At 40.4% G+C, this 22,692-nt stretch overlaps 1 protein-coding gene across 2 annotated transcripts in view; it reads left to right on the top strand.

Annotated features, from left to right (window-relative positions):
• Positions 1-20,713, top strand: part of HYCC1 (hyccin PI4KA lipid kinase complex subunit 1) — a 137,943-nt gene extending 117,230 nt beyond the window's left edge. For both annotated transcript variants that reach the window (XM_089673191.1, XM_089673192.1), the window contains 2 exons: positions 2,135-2,294; positions 11,609-20,713. In XM_089673191.1, the coding sequence (XP_089529317.1) occupies positions 2,135-2,294; positions 11,609-12,186 (738 nt within the window). In that variant the 3' untranslated portion in view covers positions 12,187-20,713. The remainder of the gene's footprint in view (positions 1-2,134; positions 2,295-11,608) is intronic.
• The last annotated feature ends 1,979 nt before the right edge of the window (positions 20,714-22,692 follow it).

The raw sequence follows: 22,692 nt of genomic DNA, 5'->3' as shown, positions 1-22,692 counted from the left end.
ACCTTGCTTCAGACCATAGGTTAACTCTGTCTCTGTTGTGTCACAATCAGGCCACCAGGCTTTTCCTCAGGGGAAGTCCTCTGTCCTTGGAGCATGAAAGCTCTTTATGGTACCTTTCAGTGGCACCCCTTCTCCAAAGGGACCCCCTGACCTAAATTGCTTGAGGTCAGGGTTAGGCAGGGCAGTTCTTCAGCAGAATCCTTGGCTTCATTATCAGTTGTACTATCAAGGCAGTCTGGTGCTTCATTCCTGCATACCCTTTCATGTGCTATTCACATGAACACTGTAATACCCTCACCTAGTGAGATTGGTTGTCTGGCAAGTCAACCTATTGAGCCAGAGTTTTTTGTTGCTTTGATCCTAGAGGATCAGGGCTGCAAAAGGCCTTGGGCCTTTTCATGTAGATCATCTCACTAGATTTGTTAAACCTAGTTTTCTTCCCTGGAACCTGTTCTCTCTATGGGCTGACCCCATTTTTTGACCACATCAGGTTGTGGGTCTTCTCTTCCTTCCCTTCATGGGAATTAGTTGTGGTTCCTCCTGTTTTTTGGTTGAATTTCTGTTGATCACGATCACATTAGGTCAGGTTTGGTTTCCCTTTCTTGTGGAGCCTTTGCAACTGGTGGTCAACTTTTTTTTCTCTAGGTCTTGAGGATCAGATTGATTCTCCCTTTCTCCCTCTCGTCATGTTGGCAGATTCCCCTATTGGTAGGGGGTACTGGAATCAATTTTGAGTTTTTTCTCCTTCAGATGGCTGCTGAGCTGTAGTCGATCCCCAGTTCTCTTCTTGGGCCTGTTAACAATTGTTGCTGTGTTGTCAGCTCTTTAGTTGGACTGCTTTTGGGTGTTCCAACAGTGTTTGAATTCCATTGTCTCTCAATGAAAGATAAACAAACTAGAATTTGTGTTCTGTATTGAGTCCTTTGAAAGGCACGTACCTCATCACTGTGTTTGTGCTCCTGGTCTTGGTGTTGCTTTGCTAGAAAACTGAGGCGTGCTGATAGTAGGTGTTGCACCCCAGGCTGGCCTGCGGGGTTTTTTTTTAGTTTGGCAAGTCTTGTATGCCTATAGGTTTAAGATTTCCTGTGTAATTGAATGGACTCCAAGAAAAAGATTATAGAAACAAGAAAAAAAAAAGTTTTTCGTTATGCCAGATATATCGCAGCACATAAGTGTACCCAAATACCTACTAATACAAATTAAGAAGCCGGGATCTAAGTTACCCTGAAAAGTTGCGTTTTTATTAACTTAGGTTGGCCAATAAAGGGTATTTCAAGCTTTTATGAATGAAAAGATTGATATATTAGCGCAAATCAAAGGATATTGTTGGAATGCCAGTTGATGAGCATTTTTTCTCCATTTCTGTACTGTTTTTGTTGTGTTTTTTTTTTTGTTTTTTGTTTTTTTTTCCGCTCAACAACAGAGAATGATTAAATATAGGGGGCATATTGTTGTGAATTGCTCATATACACTGTACAGAAATGTTGTGTTTTTTCAGTCAAAAGCTGATAAAAGCCTACAAATATCTCATGTGTATGACTAGCATATGTACTTATTATGATGTAGCCTATGTTCCAGTAATGGAACAGCTTCCGCTTTATGGGATTTTTGAATTGGATTGTTAAAATCGGGTTGTTGGGTAATGTGGTAACTAAAGGCAAAACTTTTTTCTTCATTATGGATAAAGTAATAGAGGGTTTTAGCCCCACAATGTGGTTTTTCTTTTACTTTCACTTTTTGATAATGGTAGACAGGACAAATAGAGAGTGAATTTCCCTAATGGGGGCACAGACCGCAATAAAACCTGACAGGTGTCCTAATTCCTCTCAGCTCTATCCAAAACCAAAAAAAGAAAGGTTTTGCCTTTAGTAATACTTAAACTGGTTTATATATTTAGGAAGAAAAAATGTCTGTCAACTACGTAACTAATCTGCTTCTTTTTTTCATTTTTGTAAACTTGACAAATGTCAGCTGAAATTAGTTGATAACCAAAGGATTGTACAGATCCTTTTCCCTAGTTTGTATGACCCCACTACATAACATTTACCCCAATACATTATTTCTCCTACAGGTCTGATTGTCAAATATATAAATAGATATAGATCCTGATGCTGAGTTCTTTATTCTCTTTCAGGTTGCAAATGCAATAAAGGCTTCGTTGCCACAGGCTGCTATTAAGGGAACTAAGGGAGGTGCTAAAAGCATACAGGTTGAAATTGCTCCAACCTCATCTAGGATATCTAGAAATGCTGTCACCAGTATGTCTATAAGAGGACACAGGTGGAAGCGTAATGGTGAGTGTTTTTTTTTAGGTTTGCTCTTATGCTTTACCAAATACATGTGTGAGTGGTGGTCGTTTCAGTTGAAGTTACTGGATTTTGGTTACATGGATCAATGCATCAGTCATCATTTTTAAAGTATAACTAAAGGCAAAACATTTTTTCTTAGTTTTGGACAGGGTAGAGATGGATTAGAACACCTTTTTTTATTGCAGGCTATGCCCCCTTTAGGATGATTCACCCTCTCTATTTGTTCTGTTAACCATTATCCTTGAAAATGAAAGTAAAGAAAACCGTAAAAGTTTTTGGGTCATCCCCAGAAAAGTAATGGAGGGGAAATTTTTCAATGGAGACACTAGTTCTGGTGACCTGGGGGTCCCCAAGGAATTACCTTAATTTTGTGGGGATTATCTCTCACTTGCTATTTTGGCTATGGGACAAGTAAAGGTAAATCTCCCCAATGGGACACAGATGCCAAAAAATAAACTGATAGGGGTTATAACCCTTTCTTACTCTATCCAAAGTGGGGAAAGGTTTTGCCTATAGTTCTACTTTAAAGCCTTTGTAATGACTTTTTTTTATTTTTTTTATTTTAATGATGTAAAAGACATGCAGGTTATTTTTGGCAGTAGCGTATTATACTCTGTGTTATGCAGCACAGTGGCATGGTATGGAAGTAGAGTTCTTCTTTAAAGCTGTTCTGTCAGATATACCAAGAATAGACACACAGTTATGATTTGTTTTATAACTGTAGGCACAATTTATGCATTATGTTTGCTTGAAATACTGTAAAAATGTCTATTATTAAGAAATATGAGTATTTTGTCAGTATTTCAGATTGCAGTTTGCTGGTGAATATGCAACATTCATTATACTGATTTTACAATCTGCTACATTTTTCCTGCCCATTTCACTCACTATACCGGATTGAGCATTACACAGTATACGTTGACAACACAATCCAGGAATATGTTTCCATGCATAATTCAGAGCACACAATTTAGCAATTGAAGAAATGTAGGTTTCATCAGACTGATCTAATCATGCCATCATTTCTCACATTTGTGCTGTTAAGTGCATGTGATTGTTTTGTGATTTCATAGAGCACCATTTATCTCCCAGGATCAGATAGCTGCATAATGAGCACACGTTTTATATTAATTTTCTGGCAGAGCATCCAAACTCTTCTTGTGGTAATGTAGTGGTTATGTTAACGAAGGATAATGAAGTATAAAGAAAAAGCAATTCCAACAACTCATGTAAACCCCATAGATCTGTAGCTGGGCAGACTATATTCATAATAACATGAGCTGTTTAAAAACCACACGTAGTGGGCCAAACCTTCTTTGTGTAATGGGACATTTGTCTTGGGTTTGTGCCTGGAGTAAAGCACGTGGAAAGTATCCTCATAGTGGTGGCTACACATGCTAAATTTATTTTCCAATTTCATCAGAATTCTTTTAGTACAATGATTTGCTCTTTCCACGCAATACACACCTACCTTTTCATTGCTGTCAAAGGATGAAATGGGAAAACAAAGTCCTACAAAGAAAAGTCATTCTCCAGGTTCCTACTAAAATTGCAAAAAAAATAATTTCATTCTAATTTAAATCCTAAGCATTCAACACCTATTGCAGAGCTAAACATTGTCTGTTAAATCTGATTGCTGTCCCACTTAACTGGGAAGTCTGATCACATCTAATCAACACCATTATACACACCACCACCATCGCCATTGAATGGTCAGATTATAATACAAGTGCCAAGGAGTTTCGCATTCAGTGTGGAAATGTTTGCGTCATTGCAGTTTAGACTTTCTCATCACATAGTCAGGCTCAGACTTTTGAGCTTTACTATTTGTTTTTCCCAATGCTAATACTGGTCATCTGAAAACAATGCATATCCTTTTGTGGATATCTCTCAAAAGCTGCTGATAGAGTAGAGTGATGGCACTGGGGCTAATGAAGAAAAATATACATTTTAAAGAGGTATTAAACCCTAAAAACAAAAATGTGACAGTTTACCAATCTTCAGATGTGATGGCTGCATTAGTTTTCTTTTTTTTTTTTTAGCCCCCCCCTTCTCTCTTTTTCACCTAGTTATCTGGGCAGTAATGCACATCCTATATTGGAGTACCCCCAGTCTGGATGAAGGAGCACAAGGGACACATTTGGACAGCAACATTGCCATTGTGTGGGAAAGGGGGTGTTAGATGCATTAGCAGATTTTAATACACATACAGATTGAAGCCAAACCCCAGCTAACACTTTATAAGCAGTTACAGCGTTTTTTTTTTATTTCATTTGGGGATAATTTTACATGAATAAACAAAACTGATCATTGTAAGCATCCATGTCATTGTTAAATGGTTTGTATCATCACTGTAACTTTTATACATCTGCAAGAGTGCTTCTCCTTTCAAAAACAACAGACTTACTGGCCAGATCAGCAGGTAAAAATAGAAGGAAGAAAGCCTAAAAGAGAAAACAAATGCAGCCACTACATCTAAGAATTGGTAAGCTGCAGTATGTTTGCTTTTGGATTTAACACCACTTTAATTAAAATACAAAAGAACAAGATTGTGAGAATTATCAAAAAAATGACATTAAACACTGTAATAATAAATACGCACTCTAATTTCATTCAAAATTTTCAAAGGTGGTAAAGAAATTTTCAAAATTTAGAAGCCTCATTTAATCAATCCTTGGTTAGCTTTTCAAATTAAAAAGCTGGCATTTATATATTTTTTGCTTGCAATGATTAATGCATGTCCATTTAACTCCAGCTAAAGGAAAAAAAACGGTACCAAGCTCGCAGCTGTGAGCTTGCTTTAACTATTTTGAAGCCCCCCCATTTATAAATGGCGTATGTACTGCAAATGGTCAAAGTGACAGCGAGCACTCCCATTAAAACCAGTTTATAAAAAAAGCTTTAAAAATGCTTTGCAAAGGCTTATACAATCTGAAGTCATTGTTTACAAGGCCTTAGGGTTGTAAGAAAAGTTCTCCCAAACATGTTTCATCTTTTGTAGTCTGGTAAAGAGACCACAGAAGGGTAAAAGTATATGCTTGTTGGGTGCTGAGGTGCAGTTACTGTTGAAGAGGGGTCGCTCCATCACATCTTGACACCTTTCCCCCACTACCACCTGAGTCCTGACCGCAATATTTAAAAAAAAAAAAAAGAAAAAAAATGTGCACACGTTACGCTTTAACATTTACACCCTTTAAAATTAAAGATAAATAAAAGCATAAGCATTCATAAAGAAAGCTTAATAAAGAAAAAATAGACCTATAGCAAGTATTTCTCTTCAAGGAATCTTTCCTACTTTTGTTTTGTAAATCATTTTTTCTGATTTACAATGTAGTATTTTTGCCTTGGATACAAATGTTTATCTAGTTTATAATCATAGACTAATCCTCCCAACCGCTGTCCAAGTCTTCTCTCATCCTATTTTATCAATCATGTCAGTGCTAAACATGCATTATGTAACTCGACATTTAAACTGGGAATCGGACTACATTTTGAATAGAAAGTAGATATAGGAGAGCAGCTGTGACTTTAGCAGTTAATCATTTAGATCAGTGGTCTCCACACTGTGGCCCAGGGGCCAGATGTGGCCATTAGCTTGCCTTTATCTGGCCCTTGGGGCACACTTCCTCCCACTGACACCAACATTTGGGCATAATTCCTGTCATCGATATCAACAGTTGGGCACTATTCCTACCACTGACTCCATCAATGGGGCACTATACTTCCCACTGACACCAATGATGGGGCATTTTCCTACCACTGACACCAGTGATGGGGCATTTTCCTACCACTGACACCAGTGATGGGGCATTTTCCTACCACTGACACCAGTGATGGGGCATTTTCCTACCACTGACACCAGTGATGGGGCATTTTCCTACCACTGACACCAGTGATGGGGCATTTTCCTACCACTGACACCAGTGATGGGGCATTTTCCTACCACTGACACCAGTGATGGGGCATTTTCCTACCACTGACACCAGTGATGGGGCATTTTCCTACCACTGACACCAGTGATGGGGCATTTTCCTACCACTGACACCAGTGATGGGGCATTTTCCTACCACTGACACCAGTGATGGGGCATTTTCCTACCACTGACACCAGTGATGGGGCATTTTCCTACCACTGACACCAGTGATGGGGCATTTTCCTACCACTGACACCAGTGATGGGGCATTTTCCTACCACTGACCCCAGTGATGGGGCATTTTCCTACCACTGACCCCAGTGATGGGGCATTTTCCTACCACTGACCCCAGTGATGGGGCATTTTCCTACCACTGACCCCAGTGATGGGGCATTTTCCTACCACTGACCCCAGTGATGGGGCATTTTCCTACCACTGACCCCAGTGATGGGGCATTTTCCTACCACTGACCCCAGTGATGGGGCATTTTCCTACCACTGACCCCAGTGATGGGGCATTTTCCTACCACTGACCCCAGTGATGGGGCATTTTCCTACCACTGACCCCAGTGATGGGGCATTTTCCTACCACTGACCCCAGTGATGGGGCATTTTCCTACCACTGACCCCAGTGATGGGGCATTTTCCTACCACTGACCCCAGTGATGGGGCATTTTCCTACCACTGACCCCAGTGATGGGGCATTTTCCTACCACTGACCCCAGTGATGGGGCATTTTCCTACCACTGACCCCAGTGATGGGGCATTTTCCTACCACTGACCCCAGTGATGGGGCATTTTCCTACCACTGACCCCAGTGATGGGGCATTTTCCTACCACTGACCCCAGTGATGGGGCATTTTCCTACCACTGACCCCAGTGATGGGGCATTTTCCTACCACTGACCCCAGTGATGGGGCATTTTCCTACCACGGACCCCAGTGATGGGGCATTTTCCTACCACGGACCCCAGTGATGGGGCATTTTCCTACCACTGACACCAGTGATGGGGCATTTTCCTACCACTGACACCAGTGATGGGGCATTTTCCTACCACTGACACCAGTGATGGGGCATTTTCCTACCACTGACACCAGTGATGGGGCATTTTCCTACCACTGACACCAGTGATGGGGCATTTTCCTACCACTGACACCAGTGATGGGGCATTTTCCTACCACTGACACCAGTGATGGGGCATTTTCCTACCACTGACACCAGTGATGGGGCATTTTCCTACCACTGGAACCAATGATTGGACACTGTTCCTCCCACTGACACCATTGATTGGGCACTGTTTCTCACACTGATACCAATGATGGGACATTATTCCTTCCACTGATACTGACAGTGGGGCACTATTCCTCCCGTTAACACCAATGATGGGGCTGTGTTTGCTGCCATTGATGCCAGGGCATTTTCTACTCTCACTGGCCACAGTCCGGCCCCCACAAAGTCTGAAGGACAGTAAATTGACCCTTTTTGTTTGGAGACCCCTGATTTAGAAGATCAGATTCTTCATTTATAAAACTGATAAGAAAAAAAATGCTGAGAGTGGTGCTTCTGGGCTGTGTGGACTACATCATAGCCAATAGTTGTGATCAACACAGTCTTAATTAATTTAGCAGAACTGTCCACATTTCTAAATGCCAAGTAATTATTACTGTAGGAACTCGGATTAATAGTCCTATAAACCCTGGTTCACACTGTGAACCGCATGTGATGCGCACATGAATTGCACTGCATTCCTGTGCAAATAACATGCGATTCTGTGGAGTGCGATTTGAGCCCATTCATTTTGTACAATCACAATATTCCCAAAGCACACATTCCTGTAGATGGCTTTTCAGTATTGCTGGGTGCTGCAGTGACCACAGGCTGAAAACGATAGACCATCAAAGCGAAGAAATGTCACCAGCACAACAAGGATTCCTCATACTTGTCCAAAGCTTTATTACGTGGTCACATGGTAAACACAATGGGACTTGCCTGAAGAAAGGGCCATGTGCGGCTCCAAAACATTGCCTTTGTGTTTACCATGTGACTACCTAAAAATCCTTTGGACCTGTTTAAAGAATCCATGGTGTGCTGGTGACATTTCTTTGCATTTATTTTGTATGGCTCAAATTGTACCACATCCACACAAAAAAAAAAGGTGCAGGCACCCAATTCAGGCAAACACACTGCATTTTGCGACCTGCTTTTGGGTTGTCAGTAACCTAATATTGACACCTGCAGCAGATTGCATGAACACAGTGCGATTGCTATGCGGTGCGAGAAACGCACAGGAATTGCTGCGTTTCTCACACTGCATCAGTGTGAACCTGAACTAAAAGTTGACACCAGTGGATAGAATTGTGCCCCATTATTGGTGTCAAAGGGAAGGACAGTGCCCCATTATTGGTGTTAGTGGGAGAAATTGTACTGCTCTGTTGGTGCAAATGAGAACAGTTTTTCCCCCTCAGTGGTGTCAGTGGGAGGGACTTTGTTCCACTGTTTGTGCTGGAAATAATGTCTCATTTGTGCCAGTGGAGGGATTTGAGTCTCCTCATTGGTGTTATAGAGAAGAATATTCTCTATTATGTCAGTGGGAGGAATAGTGCACCAATAGTCAGATAAGGGCATGCAATGGGCTGTATTCAGCCTTTAATTTTGGGACCTCCGATTTAGAATGCTAGCTATTTGGACTAAATGTATTCAGACAACTCACTGTTTTTTTTTTTTTTTTTTTCCCCCCTATAACGATCTTTTAATTTTAGATTTGTCAAGCTTCAACCATAACTAATGTCTAACCGATTTTACATTTGTTTATTATTCATGTAACATTTGTGTTGTTCATTTACATTACTTGTTTTGTCCCCCGATTCCCTCCATTGTCATTTCAGCCATTACCTTCCTTTTTCTTATTTTTTCCATCTAGAGCAAAATGACACTAATAATGACTCATCAGACATGGGCAACCTTGTCATACCCGAGATTAGTGTCACCAGTGTGCCAGGAGACAGAGCCGGCAATGGGGAGAGAATCAAACTAACAGATAATGATGCTCTGTATGAAAACTGTTCAGAGTCTAGAACTGAGGGCAAGCCAGAAATCAGAAGGCAAAAATCTGTAAGGAGATTGATGGAGGACGGGATGTCTTCACATGGCAGAGTGCAGTGTTAATCACTTGATAGATGATGGGCACAAGGTACCTGCAAGTGAAAGGGTCACAGTGCATGGGTGCGCATACTAAACATTTGTACTTCTTAATGATTGCAGTCAAGCATGCATATCTGTTTGGTACCCTAAACAATTCCACCTGAAATGCTTTAACTTTCCCTGGGGGTAATTAGGACATTTGCTGTGTAAGCAGAGCATAATGGAGTTTCCCTTGATTCACCAATTTAAATGTTTTTCCTGTGTCTTCAGAATACTGAAAGCTCATTGGGTGCCATGGATTTACTACACTTTGCACATAATCATTACGCTAAATGTTTAACTCATGGAGTTGTCCTGTCCTAGGTCTTAAAATCTTGTTGCTTCGTCTGTCTGGACCTATTTTAGTCCAGAACTTCCAACATGACCCACTCTAAGGTAGAAATTACTTTGCTCCTACTTGCCACCCCTATTTGTTCTGCTGCCCCATCCCGATACCTTGGCACACTTGTGGATGCTCTTTGTACTTCCACAAGATAGTGCTCCCTCTGCACGTGGGAGGAAGGCTTTCCCAGCAATACCGTCAGAAAAGGTGATGTCTGCTTTTTGAGGACTTTAGCACTGATTGGCACAGGAACGGTAAGGCTTGGCACTTGGGGGGTTGCCTACAATGCAAGCCTTCAGCTCACAGGTGAGGATTTTTATCAGAAAAAAAAGTAGAGTGTTTTTAGCCTTTTATGGAAAGATTCATTTGAGTGATTTGGTGGTCTCATGAGCATCGTGGGAGTCTTCTAGCACCTGCACAGGATAGAAATTGTCAGTGACTGGTGCTTACCAGAGCTGCTCAGTAGGTAAGTTGTTTTTTTTTTTGTTTTTTTTGTTTTTTTTGTTTTTTTGGTTTCACTAGGGAATGTCCTAATCATTCAGATATTTTTTTTTTTCAGTGGAGTTATTTAAAACAGAGCATTCATGCTTGAACTGATTTCTTTAGCTATATGCTGGAAGCATGGAACACTAACGTGCAATAAGCTGCATGCAAACACTATTGTATATATCTACACCTATAGTAGATATATGTGATGTTTCTAAAAATGCAGATACAGAAGAGTCCTTACTACAATATATGGTCTATATATAGAAATGTGGAAGTCTGTATACTCTCAACAGATATTGAAGTCACAATGTGCATCATGTGACCTTTCCATTTGTCTGCCCTTAAATTTTAGAGGTTTGGAATTTGCAGTGAATTGGTGTACCTTTCTTTTCTCATGGTTGTGGTAGAAGCAGACACTAAATTTGGGTGATCATATAATCTGTTTTTATGCATGGTTAACCACTTGGCTTTCCTCACAGTCACCTGCATGCTTTCTCTTTGAATCTTCAGTTTTTATGTATTTGCACCACAGGCACACCTACATTTTTGTAATAAACCTAATGATGTGAAGGAGGAGGGTTGGAAAGGTAGTCGCTGGATTGTGTTTTGGGGTTTTTTTTTTTTTTTTTTTTTTGCATCTTTGGCTAGTAATTTGTAATAATTATTTTAGCCCTGTGTGCCTCCATGTTTTGTGTGCTTTCATAGTAACACTAGGTGTAAAGATTGTGGGAGAAGCATGATGGGCATGCTCATAACATGCATATACACACACACAAGTACCAAAAATAGAAGGTCTGCTTTACTGACAGCCCCTTTACCCCAAATAGAAGTAGTAAAAAAAAAAAAAACTCTCCAAAAATAAGCAGTTGGCAAAAAAAGAGGAAAAAAAAACTTACCTTAGCCCTGCTTCCAGTGCTTTCTAAGGCGGCAGCGGTAAGGCATGCTGTCAGAAGCCAGGGCTGAGGTAAGTCTTGTGCCAACAGTTTATTTTTCATGTTTTTTTTTTTTTTTTTGTTCATTTTTATTTTTTCAAAAGAAATTTGTTTGGGGGTATGGGACTGGCAAACCTTTTATTTCTAAAGAAATGTCTGCTTTAAAGGTATAGCAGCTTGGGCTTAACAGCCTTTTAAAATGTATGAAAACCACTACCCTTAAAACCTTTTCCTATACTCTTCCTTCACTTCATATTGTGTGCTGCAAAATCACTGGTTGAATATATGAATTTTTTTTTTTTTTAATACATGGGTAAATATAACTGACACTCCTTCAATAGATAATGCTTTAGATGATGCTGTAGCAATACATTTGTTCCTGCTCCTTGAACTGTGACGTTAATTTATTTATTTTTTTTTGTTTAATACATGTGTTTTTCCAGACTCTGCAGAGTTGACCCTACCAGATGAGCTGTCTGAAATAGCAGAGGTGGACGAAGGTTTCTGTTCCAGGGCAGCCTCAAGCTCAAGCCAGTCGGCCATGTCTCACAGCAGCAGTGGTAGCTTCAGTAGGCCGCCTTTGGGTAAAGCCCAGAGGAGATCTCTTGGATCCAGGGCCGGGGGTAAAGAAAGGGAATCTACAGGGGATCCTTGCCGTGAGCATCTCAACAGGAAGCAGAATCAAAGAGCCATGAGTGAGAATTTAGAGCTAGTATCTCTAAAGAGGCTGACTCTGACAACTAGCCAGTCACTCCCTAAACCTGGAAGCTATAGTCTTGCACGGACTGCAACAGCTGTATTCAGTAAATCATTCGAACAGATGAGTGGGGCAGCTCCTATACACAATGTCACAGGTGTCAACACTGCTGGCTCAGGCACTAATGTGGAAACCAATAGATTTAGTGCTTGCAGTCTACAAGAAGAGAAACTGGTGTACATCTCTGAAAGAACTGAGCTTGTTGTGCCTGGCAAAAGCCACCAGAGATCCCCGAGTATCTGCATTACTCTATCTACTGACTAGACCCATAGAAGAGGTGCCATAAAATAGGAAAGCCAAACAAACTCTTCCCTATTACCCCCAAATTTGAATCAAAACACAATGGAGCAGCCTATAGAAGTGACTGACTTGTAGTTTACCAAAGTTTTTACATGATACCTTAATTGAAGCGTTAAGCAATTTATATAAATTGGATAAGTAACCAGCCATAACTTTAGTATTTTTTTGGCTATGTCAGGAGTGTTTCCATGAACACCCACCAAACCTTTTGTGGTGTTCAGATGTATTTATGGTTATATTTGACCCTTCTAGTATAAAGTAATGTTTTCTATTCAGAGAAAATGTGGTTTTGTTTTATGTCAAACGTAAAGCTTTGGATAAAAATAAATGCAGCTGGTTAGGCACAAGGGTGATATCTGCAAGATATGTGTTACATCACTGGCTTGCTGTAAAGCAGCTCTCTCAAATAACAGTCTCTATGCTCCTGTGAGTTGATGAGCATTTCAGCGTGAATGCAATTGTCCTGGAATGGCCTGCACAATAGATGTCTCTCACCAGCAGATGGCAATGCGGTGTACCGTGCACAAGTTTTTATCTGGAAAAAATAACGTGTTTGTGGAATAGCTTTGTGAATTAATGTAATTTCCACATGAACATGTCTGTAGAATGTTGGTTGTTTTTATTTTCTAACATTTAGAAAACTTGAAGATCATGATACAGTAGGGTTAAATTGTTTTGCCTTTATGGCTAATGTGTTTATGGGAACTGCCTAATACCTATGATGTAGCTGTTTTGCCAAGTCAGTTATTAAAAGTACAGTTAAGGTAAAAGATAATTAAAGTGATTTTAAAGGATTGTTTTGTTTTTTTTTTGTTTGTTTTTTTTTATAACAAACAGGTTTATACTTGCCTGCTCTGTGCAATGGTTTTGCACAGAGCAGCCCCGATCTTCCTCTTCTCAAGTCCCCCACTGGTGCTCCTGGCTTCTTTCTGCTGCCAAGTGTCCCCATTGCAAGCCACTTACTATGGGGGCACTTGTGCGACCTCACTGCTGAGCCGGCTCTGTGTGTGCAACGTCTCTCATCCCCTCATAAGCGCACAGCTTGGCACCGCCCGCTACTCCCTCTTCACTGGCTGTGATTGACAGCAGCAGGAGCCAATGGCTTATGCTGCTGCGTCTAAGCCAATGAGGAGGGAGAAAGCCTATGCTCTTGTGCATATTGCTGGATCCAGCTTGGGCTCAGGTAAGTATTTAGGGGGGCTGGGGGGACAAGCTGCACTCCGAAAGCTTTTTACCTTAATGCACAGAATGCAATAAGTTAAAAAAAAAAAAAAAAACTTTAAGCTTTAGGACCACTTTAAGATGTCCACAGACATTAAAAACTGAAGGAAAGTGAGGAGGTGAAGAGCTAGACCTGGCTATAGATGAGTATGCCAATCTCATGGGGCATCAATTGTTGGGGCAACCCCCAAGTGCACTAAGAAAATCTCAAAGTTTATGGAAACAATTGAGCACCAAGATATTGTCCATCCACATAAGTTATTGGTCACATTTTTGAAGAACATTTAGCATGTATCAGGGGTTCCGAAGGGGGCTCTTCCATCATTGTTTGATGAGGCTGAACTGGAAAGAAGTTCTGGGCAAAACATTTATTAATCTTAGTATTCTAATTAAGGAAATGGCATAAAGTCTGCTCTGGCCACAGGTTTAAAGTAGAACTATAAGCAAAACTTTTTTTTTTTTTTTCCATTTTGGATAGAGTAAGGGAGGGTTACAACCCTTGTCAGTTTTTTGCCATCTTTGTCCCATTGGGGAGGTTACCCTTCACTTTCGGTCTCATTGCTAAAACAGGTCACCAGAACTAGCGTCCCCATTGGAAGATCTCCCCTCTTTTATTATTCTGAGGACAACCCGAAATTTGGGATTTTCTTTTGCTTTCACTTTTGTTGACAAATCAAGAGGGTGGATCAACCAAAGGAGGATACAGACAGTAATAAAAACCTAAAAGGTGTTCTCATCCATCTATACTCTGTCCAAAACTAGAAAAAAGTTTTGACTTTAGTTCTACTTTAACATCTACCTTCCCATAGGCTTTAACATAAACTTGTAAGCAATTATTACCCAAGAATGCATGTTTATGTGCATCGTACAAAAAGGTGTGTGGAATCTTGGTTAAAAGAGGTCATTATTAATACGTTTTATTTGGATGGTCGCCTGTTTCCAGCGTCAATATAAAATTCATTTTTTTTATACTTTTTATGGCCAGCTGATTCAGGTGCAAGAATGTGCGTTGATGTAGTCTTGGTTGCAGATGTTGAAAATGTTCAGAAGACTCGGTGGGTTCACACATGTGCGGGATGGCTTGCAGTGTTATTTAAGCCCGGTCTGGTGTGATTTTATTCAGGGGTTCAGGTGCGATCTTCAATGTGAATTGTTAAAGTGTATGAGATTGGAAATCACATATGAACCGGACGGAAATTTTTTTTTTTTCCCTCAAATCGCACTGTGACCGGCCCGCTCATATGTGAATGGGCTCTACAGAAACATTTTTGGTTCACATGTTTTACAAATCGGTGTGGTTCAGAACACATCCAGATTCGTATATATGTGAAATGAGGCTTATACTTTAACTGCTGGATGAATGTAAGTGATCTGACATAATATATATGGTAGGTAATAGGAAGTGATGCTGACATTGAGTTTAGGGTCTTTTTGGTGGGCTACAGAATGAGAAGTAATGAGTGCAAGAAATGGGCCGAAATTTCCTACACATGGTTAATTATATTTTAGAGTGTTCTATGTTTTCCTCTTCCCAGCATGATGGAGGGTGAACACATTAGCACCAAACTAACCCAGTACAGAACATTCTGCCAGGTAAACCTGCTATAGACAGACAGTCACCATACAAAAGTAAAAATGATAAAGTGGAGGAAGACTAGCACATTTGTTTAACATGCTTACCTTTGTAACCCTGTTGTTCCTCCAATTATCTCCTCTGGGTTTGCAGTATATTTGATTTCAGTTTGGATACCGGAGGTACAGAGACAGGTGGTAGCAGCATGTACAGAAATGGGTGGAGATTTTTAGAGGAACTATACAGCTGGATCGTCATGGCACATGTTCTGTTGGGGATATTCACTTCATATGTGGTCCCCAGGACAGAAGTGGAGGAGCCCTCCACAATGGACCCCTTCCCAGTCTTCTGTTTAGAAAAAAAAAAAATTCCATTGCAGTGTTCTCATTGGAAAGACTCGCTTCTGAATGACCATACAGGAAGTGAGGGGAAATCTCCCAAACAAGAGGTGGCTGTAAAAATCTAAAAGAGGTTTTATCTCGTCCCCACACTATCCAAAACACCTAAACAAAAGATGTTTCCTGGAATTCTGCTTTAAAAGGAAATCTGTCAAGTCAAAAAAAGTAGCTGCTCTTGCTTGTTTATGAAGGTGTGTGAGCATGGTAGACACAAACAACCAATATTTTTAATACCTTGCTAACCAATCGCATTGTACAACTGCCAGACTCCCAGACTGGGAATGTAGCCATATGTTTGTGTTCAGTACAACATATTTTACAAAATGGCACAATTGGCCATTTTTTCAAAGTGGCACAATTGTAACATTTTTAATACAAGTGTACAGTCATTGAAAGTATATTAAAGAAATTAAACCAATATTTTGAAACTTGGATTCATATAAAAGTTACTGGGATAAGCAAAAGAGTACAACTCCGTGTATCTCTAGTGTGTTTTCTAGAACTGCCCCAGCCAGATTCAAATAAACTCTCCAGTAGCCTACTTCTAGATGTTCACCTTTGGGAACATGTTGCATGTTCCACCTGTTTTTAGGGTGTAACATGTTTCCAATGCTGCAGCTGCTGCCGATCATCCCCCTCCATGTGACAACAGTATGGGGAGAAGTTCTGTGTGCTCGTACCTCGTATGGGCAGGCAGATACACTCTCACAGGAAGAATCAATAAGCTACCTCAGCACAGTGGTAGTTCATTGAGAACTACAAGCCGACAGCCATAAAGCCAAATTTGTAGTTTTGCTATTCACAGATTACTGTGAATGAGTGGCACGGTGGAGACCCGCATGGCCACGGTTTTAAAATAGTGACAGCTTGCGGGGGTAATAAGATCCCCTGTTAGCTGTCACAACATGGGATCCGAGAGGAACGGGGGCTGGTCCTTTTTGTACCATGTTAAGACCCCGATGTAACATGGGTTTAACATGTTGCGAAAGGTGAACGTATCCTTTAAGCTTTGACAGTAAAACCTACAAACGGGTTACTATGCACAGCTGTACCAGTTTTAGTAAATCTCCCCCATGGTCTTGTGTTTATTTGAAAAAAAAATGTCAAGACGATTGCATTGAAAATAGTATTGATTGCACACAAAATTGACCACCTGCATTTGGATGATTCATTTTAGGTTCGATTATTTTTACTTTGATAAAGTGAGCGTGGAATTGCATTTCTGTTGCTGCTTCTTTTGTTGTCCATATAAGAGTTCAAGTCAATCAATCATTTTAAATTTCTATAGACTCAAAACGCTTTATCTGCTGGCAAGATGGTGAGGCAGCCATCTTGACTGTACTCAGTAGAACGTCATACTAGGGCAATTTTAGACAGGAGCCAATGAATCTACTAGTTGGCTTCTTTTTTTTCAGGGTCCATTTGCAATTGTGCGAATGCTGATGTGCTTTGTTAGGTATGCCCTTTCATTTTCAATGAGCCCTCAAAGCCATGGACTAAACACCCCTGCCTGATTATTTATTTATTTTTTTAATCCTTGTGAGCATCTGTTTCTTATTGCATATGTTCTGCTAAGGTTCCGGTGTTTTGTTTTGTTTTTTCCTTATCAGTGTTTGAGTATTGCGTTGTCTTTGAAAATGAATGGCAATAAACATACACAGCAGTTTAATGCTTTCTACTGTGGGCACACACAAGTGCTATATCAGCTTAACACTCCATATTGAGATTTGTCTTTTGTCTCCTTGTCCTATGTTATAATAATGATGTTATCCAGAATGTTTTCTGTGTTTATGGAGAAACTGTTAGGAGCTGAACAAACCAGAGCAGATCAGATTGTAGGTAGGTGGGTGTAAATGGATGCAAGTCCTTTGCACTTGCCGGCCCATAGGGGTGAATTCGGTGTCCAATCAGGTCCACCTGGCAGATCACTGATTCAGCATGCCAGGCAAAACACATTTTCAGGAGGAGAGGCTGGCAATGGAATCCTGTGTATTTTTCTTAGTACAGGTTTCTGATAGATTAGGTCAATTCGATATACTGCAGTTAACATAGGGGTGGGGATCTTCATTTCATTATAATCCTTTGTAAAAGATGCCTTCACTAAAGTCCATGTATAGTAGCAACATTCCAAGGTGTGCCATCTCAACCATGGCTTTGATTAAACATGCTCCTTTTGTAGCTGGATTGTGAATTGCCTTTCTTGCAATAATTTGGATAGAAGTGGTGATATGAGGACGTCCAACTTGAACTGCTAATGAAAGCACATCTGTAAGAAATCTTGTTTACTTTTTTTTCTACTCAACAGATAGGAGAGCTTAAAAATTGCGATATGGCACATAAATCCCATTGCACAGCACTGCTCATCTCATGGGATAAAGCTATAGACAATTTGCACTGCTTTGGAACAAGGACGCATAGATTGGTGCCCGAAAAGAAATGTTCAGGTCTGTTATTTAGCTTGAATTTGGAGCATCAAACACATACAGTTTGACACTTTGGGGCCAGTTATCTTTTCTTTCCCAACTGCAGGACATGGCTTCGAAAACATCCCACTGCCCTTGCATTTTACATTTTATTTCTAGAATTGCAGAGCACAGTGTAAAGCCTCCAAAGACTGTGCATCCTGCTGCAGAGAACACTCAGAGATTGGAGAGCGTTGTCACATCTGTGAGTGTTCTCTGCAGCTCCTCTTTTTTTCACCCTACTAAAATGAATGGGGAGTTGCTTGCTTCAGATATCCGATGGATAAAGCCTGGATCATGTGTGCTGGAGGAGGGTTTTAAAGCCCATCCACACTATTGTGCTGCAGTAATGTGCAATGGTGTGATGCAGTGTCCTTCATTCTGAATGGCACCCTACACACCTCATTGATGAACGTGCAGTGCAGTACATGAGTGCATTTAAATGAATACATTGCACATTAATGTGTTATTGTGTATGTGCTCACATATTGTAATGGTGTGAATGGTCCCTAAAAGAAAAGCGACTGTATGGCTGTGGTTGCCATCTTTGTACACCTGCCTTGCTTTAACCATCCAGCAGATCCACATCTGTGGAGGCAAGAGGTTGTCTGATACTTAACACTAGCCAGCTCTGGGGGGATAGAGATACAGCTTCATAAAGGTTATACTGTCAAGGGCCAGGGTTGATGGACTTTAATTTGCATCAGACCTGCTTTCCTTCCATGCAAATCTACAAAAGTGCGAAAGCAACTTTTATTGCTGCCTGTGCCTTTTAGACTCCTTTTGAACTAGCAGTGGTGTTTACTATCAGCCCTGAAAAGCAATCCACAGTGGATTATTTTTCAGAGAGGTGAAAGGAGGTTTGAATTTGTGCAGGAGATGATACTGCTGCCTCCTGATGCCTGTTTTTCTGTATTGCAGAATGTGCCGCAACAAGGCTCACAGTTGCATCAATGGCTCATTTACTCACATGGGAGATTTTGACAGGCAGTGCCACCGGTCAAATTTGGTATGTAGCTGCGGCATTGTATATGCTCCCAAGTGGCACCATATCTGTGCGCAATTAGGAGGTAGTAAAATCACAGATCAACAGCCTATTTAATGGCTGCCTATGTCAAAAGAGCCTTTGTCAATGAAGCTCATTCCCTTCACTTCCTGTCCTAGTGTCACAAGGATAAAAAGTAAAAGGAAATCTCCTCAACAGAGCCACAGACAGCAGTAAAAAAAAAAAGACATGTTTTAAACCTTCTCCACTCTATTAATAATTTAAAAAGATTTTGGCTGGATTGGGCCTTAAAGCACCAAGCTGTATAGGTTTCATGCCTGTGTACAAGAAGCTGAAAATGTTACTCCACCTTTCTGTAAGTTTTATTTTGTAAGACAGAACAGTTATATAGTTAAGTTTGTAAGTAATATAAATAACATACCCTGAATCCAGTATGCCTTTTGGCCTCTTGCACGCTAATGTGTAAAATGTGTGTGGCCTTTTTTTTTTTTTTTTTCTTTTTTTTTTTTTTACTTTTTCTTTTTTAGGGATGTAAATGCAGATCATTGTTTTCAATGTGCCTGTTACACACAGGCATGTAAACATGCACTCCACACTCTCTTAATTAAAAACAAAAAAAAAAAAAGCTAGAATTTTTACGAGTGTGTTATTGGTGTAATAAAATCAGTAAAAAAAAAATTGCCCTAATTCAATGTGCAACAAGATTAAAAAAAAAAAAAACACTTCTGGAAGGCTTTAGGAAGGCAGATTTGTAAAGCTGCCAATACACTAGTAGATGTTCAAACAAATGGAATGCATATGAATATTCATACGAAAATGAAAATTCTTATCTGTACTGGACATGACAAATGTCGCTTGAAAGTATTTAAAAAATGTTTGCTTTCAGCACTTGATTTTGGAGTGAATAGACCTTTCTGAATGAAAATCATATTCACGGTTAGAAATTTGTTTATTCAAGAACAATTTTCCATTCCGCTCCTTCGAATTTACTGTAGTCGAATACATTTTTTAATTTTGATTTGACTCCACCAACCCCACCAAGGATGAGTTCACTTTTAAAATAAATAAATTCACATATTTTTTTTAGCAGGGCAATGCAACTGCAATCGGCAGAATGCAAATGCAGTCTCAGGCTCCTGCATACTCTCAGCATAGCTGTCTGCCCATACCTCCTGAGAGCAGGAAGATTAATGAGCTACAAGAGCACTTACCAGCACCCTCATAGTTCATTGAGAAATACAAGCCATCAGCTGCAATGGCTGACCGTACTTGTAAGCATTCACTCACAAGAAACTGTAAATGAATGACGTGGCCATGTTGTCGGAGCCCTGCATGGTTGTGCTGTTTTCAAATTTAACATGTTCCCGAAGGTGAATATATCTTTTAGATTTTGCTTGTGACAAATGCACACAAAAAGACAAAAAAAAAAAAATCAGAAAGGGCCTTTTTTTCAGAAGAGTGCAAAAAGGTGGATGTAACAAAGAATACTGTAATATGAAATATTCAGGGTAAAAGCAGACTTGGTATTGTTTTCATTTAACCTATGTGTTTGTTTTGCCTCGTTATTGTATAGTTTTACATTTTTGTGTTCTGTAGTTCTAACATGATATATCAGATATGCTGATACATTTTTAGCTCATTTCCCTTTACAAGCAGCACTTTTACTGACATAGAAATTATGTGGTTTAGTGTGCGTATGTATGTGTGTCCAGATGTTTCTGCTTTATTGTAATATAAGTGAATTTCAGTGTTTGACTTTTTACATTTTAGTAATGTACTTTGTATTGCACATTTTGTCTTTTTATTGAAATAAATTCCTTTTGAAATCTGAGTGTTGATGAGAGTTATCCTTGCAAAGCATAATATACAGTTTGCCATGAAGACTCCTAGAGTTTTTTTTTTTTTTGTTTGGTTTTTTTTTTTAGTTCTCTGTACACTGACCCTTGCTGGTGGGCCAAAAACTTCTTTTGGTATTCACAAACAAAACTAAAACATGATTGCTTAAGTCCACCCCTTCCTGTATATTCAGGATATAATTCTTGTTTAGTCTAGCGGGCTGTGAAAGGGAATTATTTACTCCACGGTCTCTCCATGAGTTCTCATAGTGATGACTAGTCGCACAAAGCCATTCCATGCTAGGTGGGGAAGATGGGGTGGCTGTGCTGGGCACAGTGCTGGCCTCATTCCTCTAAAAATCATCTCTTAGGTGGAGATGCCCAATTTAGCATAGTTGCCAACATTTAAAAAAAAAATTAGGGGTGAGACATTCATTCATGGGTGTGGTCTAACAAGAAAGAGGATGGCTGTGCACGCTGCACCAAAGAGTGGGTGTAGTTTAAATTTTGCTAAATATTGTGTGGCTTAAAGGGGGTGTGGTTAAACAGTCTAAGTTTCTCTTGGGCTCCCCCCCCCCTTCGTGCAATTTGCTCTCCACCCCATCATTCCAAAAATAGAAATAAATGCAATCATAGACTTATCTCAAAAAATGTAATGTAAACAAAACTGGTTCACACTGACTGATTTGGAGGTTACAGCACATCATTACCGCTCACTGATTGGTCTCTAGGGGTTACTACAGTTAGTACAGGACTATGGCCTGAGACTGCAGGCTTAGTACAGGAGAGGGTCAGAGGCTGAAGGCGTACCACTGAAGAGGGTCAGAGGCTGCAGGTGCACCACAGTAGAGGATCCGAGTTTAAAAACTGCAAAGCTTATCACCTAAAAAGGAGCAGGAGCTTCTATTTGGGGACAAGCATGCATAGTACAACCCAATGAAGTGAATGGGCTGCCCTATGCGCAACATGCAGAAATGTGTGTCAATCTGTGTATGGTGACAGGTACTTATACTGAGCAATGCAGTTCACTAATCCATTCTGTTCCCTGCTGAAGATTCTTGAGTGATCAATCCCCTGGTCCAGTTTGTCCTTGTGTCTCATGATTTGGGGGGAGACCGTGCTTTGTAGTTCTGTACCAGCCTAGAGCAGTTAAAAAATTTAAAACATTCCTGTTGCCATTTGCTATGCGGGAAGGGGCCCGTGGAAGACTGGGGACTATTTTTCATTTTCGGGTGCGGCAGACGTATCTGAAGTGCAGAGACACCTGTGAATTAAGCTAATGTCCCGGCCTTTTCTACATCAATCTGCGGGGCAATCTGGTGGATTGATACAAAAGTGGCTGAGAATTTCGTTCATTATTAAGAAACCGCGGCACTGCAGATTAGTCCACCTGACCCAAAAATTAAAAACTAGTCCCCAGTTTGCTACAGACACCCCCCCCCCTTTTCCTGCATAGCAAATGGTAACAGGAAAGTTTTGTGGGTTTTTTTTTTCCTTTGTTTTTTTTCACTGCCCTGGGCTCACACGGAATTACAAAGCACTGTCTGCAACTGTCCCTGCCCTGATCTCAGATTTCCGGAACTGAGCAGTGGTGGGACATAATTAAAAATATCGGGACTGTCCCAGGTAATCCGTGCCAATTGGCAACTATGCGTACTGCACCTGCCTCCTCCCTCGTCCATATAGAACTCACCTCCTCCATACGGAACCCACCTCCTGTATTGCACCTACCTCCTCCATGCGGAACCCCCCTCCTCCGTACTGCACTCACCTACAGGTGAAACTCAAAAAATTAGAATATTGTGCAAAAGTTCATTTAATTCAGTAATGCAACTTTAAAGGTAAAACAAATATATGAGATAGACTCATTACATGCAAAGCAAGATAGTTCAAGTCGTGATTTGTCATAATTGTGATGATTATGGCTTACAGCTCATCAAAACCCCAAATCCACAATCTCAGAAAATTAGAATAT

Source organism: Staurois parvus, unplaced genomic scaffold (genome assembly GCF_062004578.1).
Source record: "Staurois parvus isolate SC_StPar_1 unplaced genomic scaffold, SC_StPar_1.0 ptg000136l, whole genome shotgun sequence".
Lineage (NCBI taxonomy): Eukaryota > Metazoa > Chordata > Amphibia > Anura > Ranidae > Staurois > Staurois parvus.
Note: the sequence above shows the minus strand (reverse complement) of the source record. Positions and strands in the feature narration are given on the sequence as shown.